General features: G+C 43.8%; 1 protein-coding gene across 1 annotated transcript in view; it reads right to left on the bottom strand.

The window, feature by feature from the left end:
• Positions 1 to 274: 274 nt before the first annotated feature.
• nsfl1c (NSFL1 (p97) cofactor (p47)) overlaps positions 275 to 2,816 on the bottom strand; it is an 11,298-nt gene continuing 8,756 nt past the window's right edge. The window contains exon 8 of the mRNA XM_015404745.1: positions 275 to 1,198. Within this exon, the coding sequence (XP_015260231.1) occupies positions 1,004 to 1,198 (195 nt within the window). The 3' untranslated portion in view covers positions 275 to 1,003. The remainder of the gene's footprint in view (positions 1,199 to 2,816) is intronic.

Consider the following 2,816-nt stretch of genomic DNA (forward strand, 5'->3'; position numbering starts at 1 on the left):
CTAGTAGTTCCCATTGATTTAGCTTGGAAAGCGGGGAGAATGGCGCTAGGCTTACCGCACCGTGACGTCACTGCTGGAAGATGGCAGGAGGGAGGGGCTACTAGATTTGGGAAAAAATGGCCGCTCCCAGACTCAGACTGATTAACGCTAAGTTCATTAAATTACAGCAAACCTATTAGTTTTAGGTATCAATAATGATCCATTGATTATTTCTCGCTGACCCGACTTCTCCTTTAAACGTCAATAAAAGAAAAACCGACAGCAGGTTTTTACATCAACCATAAAATGAGTTTATTTCACTGGAGACCCAAACATTTGTTTCCCCAGGATGCATAGAACATGTCGTCGTTACAAGAATTGAGATTTGACTAAATGAAACCAGTGTGTTTAACCTCTTTTGTTCCACCAGTGGCGTCAGACTCCATCAACATGCTGTTGTCTGAACTGGGCGAAGCATCTTTAATGGAGAAAGAAAATAAACAAAGGCATTTTAAAAAAATAAATTCTTCCTCTCTGAACAAAGGGAGCGGGCGGCGCTGGAGAAAGAAGAGTAAGGCTACTGGTATCAGTGGGTTGAGGAACAGAATCGTATCATTGTTGTTTATCTGTGGAGAAGGAAAAGATGATAAATCTAATGTGTAAAGCAGCAGCTCAGCTGCTGCCGAAAGCTCAGAACTTTGTTCAGAGGCCGGATGACGGTTAGTAGACATTATAGTGAGTCTCCCTGGACGAATCGTTTGCCATCAGCATCACATTCCTTCAGCAGGGCCGGTACTTTGAGGGGAAACATCTGCAGGATGGTTCAACGTTTCAGCCCTCTGCACTCTGATGGGGGGAGGGGGGGGGATGGAAAGGAGGGAGGGCACGGGAAGCAAGATCTTTTATTTAATTTCAGAAATAAACCCATCAGAAACTAGAAGTCCGTGTAAGTCCATGTGTTCTGCTCCCTCGGCGCTCCGGCGTGAGGGAAGCGGAGGAATGGGGGCGGAGCCTCATCCCAGCCTCACTTTAGCCTCTGAACGATGACGGCGTTCAGGAGGTTGGCCTCCTGCAGCGTCTGGCTCTCGTCTGTCAGCTCCTTGCTGGGGAAGGTGGTCATCAGAACGAACTCTCTGGCCGCCATCGCTGGCCGCGCCAACACCACGAACTGCCGCAGGTCGGAAACCCTGAGGCACACGGGGAGAAATAAACACCCAGGCTTTTATTCTGAGGCGGATCATTTTACAGGCTGCTGGTTTCTGCTGAGATCAACCAACTGGTTAAATGGAAGCAACTGGTTTAACAGCAGAAACACAAATGATGGCAGTTCTTAATATTTAAATGTTTATCATCTTTTCAGACGGACCAACTTCCTGCATCAGAGTGAGACTCCTGCTGCCTTCCTGTGGTTTAGATCATCCTTCCCAGCATGTTGTGTTCAGGTGCTTTTGATTTGGTGGAAAAGAGAAAGATGTTGGATCCAGAGATTATCCTGACCTGCTGCTGCCGCCGTTATAGATTCCCTAGTTTATCTGCTACAGGAAGAAGAGGACGCATCAGCTGCCTGCTAGCGAGGATTTGATCAAAATCAAAAAATGGCGGTATTTTAAAAAGTGTAAAAAGGTGATATCTCTTTTTTAAATGCATTTACAGCATTCTGTAGGCAACAAACTGCTCACCATACAGAATAGTTTCCTGCTGTCCGCCATGTTGAAAGGTCAAAGTTTACCTCAGGTATAAAGGTTTCATGTCGTTGATGAGGTTAGAGCTGGGCGGTTCCACCTCACATCAATATCACAATAAACTGGACAGTTTAAGCTGGATAATGATAAATGTTGAGGCTCCTCTATCAGAAATAAAGGCTGTGCAGGAAACGCAACTGATCTATTTATAATTTACTTATTGAAGAATTCTCATTACATATTACTTTCAGTTATATATTAAAGTCTTTTGCTCGTTCAGGTTTAAACATCCAACAATGTTTCATTGAACAGGAGAAAAATGTTTTCTCTCTTGCGAACGCTTTTGCTGAAAGGTAATAGATCTTCTTGCACATCTTTAATCTGCACAGTGCGGCTGAGCTGCAGGCGCTGCAGCCTGGATGTGTTTCTATGTTTTCAGATAAACTTTGCATTTTGTTTCTTTTGCTCTTTTCTCTGAGCTTCATCTCTGCTCCCCCGGATCTACAGGATTTACTGATGTCATCTGGTTTACGGCTGTTAGACGCTTCTTCACTCGGCTCATCCGCCATTCTCTTTGTTTACGCTTCTGATGTGAATTAAAAGCGAAGGAAAAACCAGCCACCAGCACAGGAAAAAGGCAGAATTACTGACAAACTTATTTAATGCAATTTTACCAACATGAAAAAAAATAAGCCTGGTTATCGTAGTGAATGATGGCAACGGTAAAAATCGGGTTTATCGCCCGGCCCTCCGTTGGTCGTTACTGAAGGCAGCATCAGTAACGACCAATGGAGAACATTAATGGAAGAGTGATGCGTCTTCCCAGCCGTGGGCGGCTGGAGGTGACAGAACCTAGATGAGAAGCTGCAGCAGGGTTCCTACAGCATCAGGAGAGTTAAATTCAAGACTTTTTAAGACTTTTTAATGCCACTTTAAATAAAAATCTAAGACCAAATTCAAAAGAAACAAGAAAAACCAGCTTGCAGCAACTTAACCCAAAGGTTTATTTTAACATAAACCACTGCACTAATGTTTCAAATGTTGAAAAGCTTCCCATACAGGAAGAAAGCTAAAAACACACAAATGACAGATATATTTGAACAATTATTTAACTGAATTCACTAGAAGAGCGAGGTGCGCGAGAACGCTGGGACC

This window comes from Cyprinodon variegatus, unplaced genomic scaffold (genome assembly GCF_000732505.1).
Source record: "Cyprinodon variegatus isolate N-32 unplaced genomic scaffold, C_variegatus-1.0 Scaffold1848, whole genome shotgun sequence".
Lineage (NCBI taxonomy): Eukaryota > Metazoa > Chordata > Actinopteri > Cyprinodontiformes > Cyprinodontidae > Cyprinodon > Cyprinodon variegatus.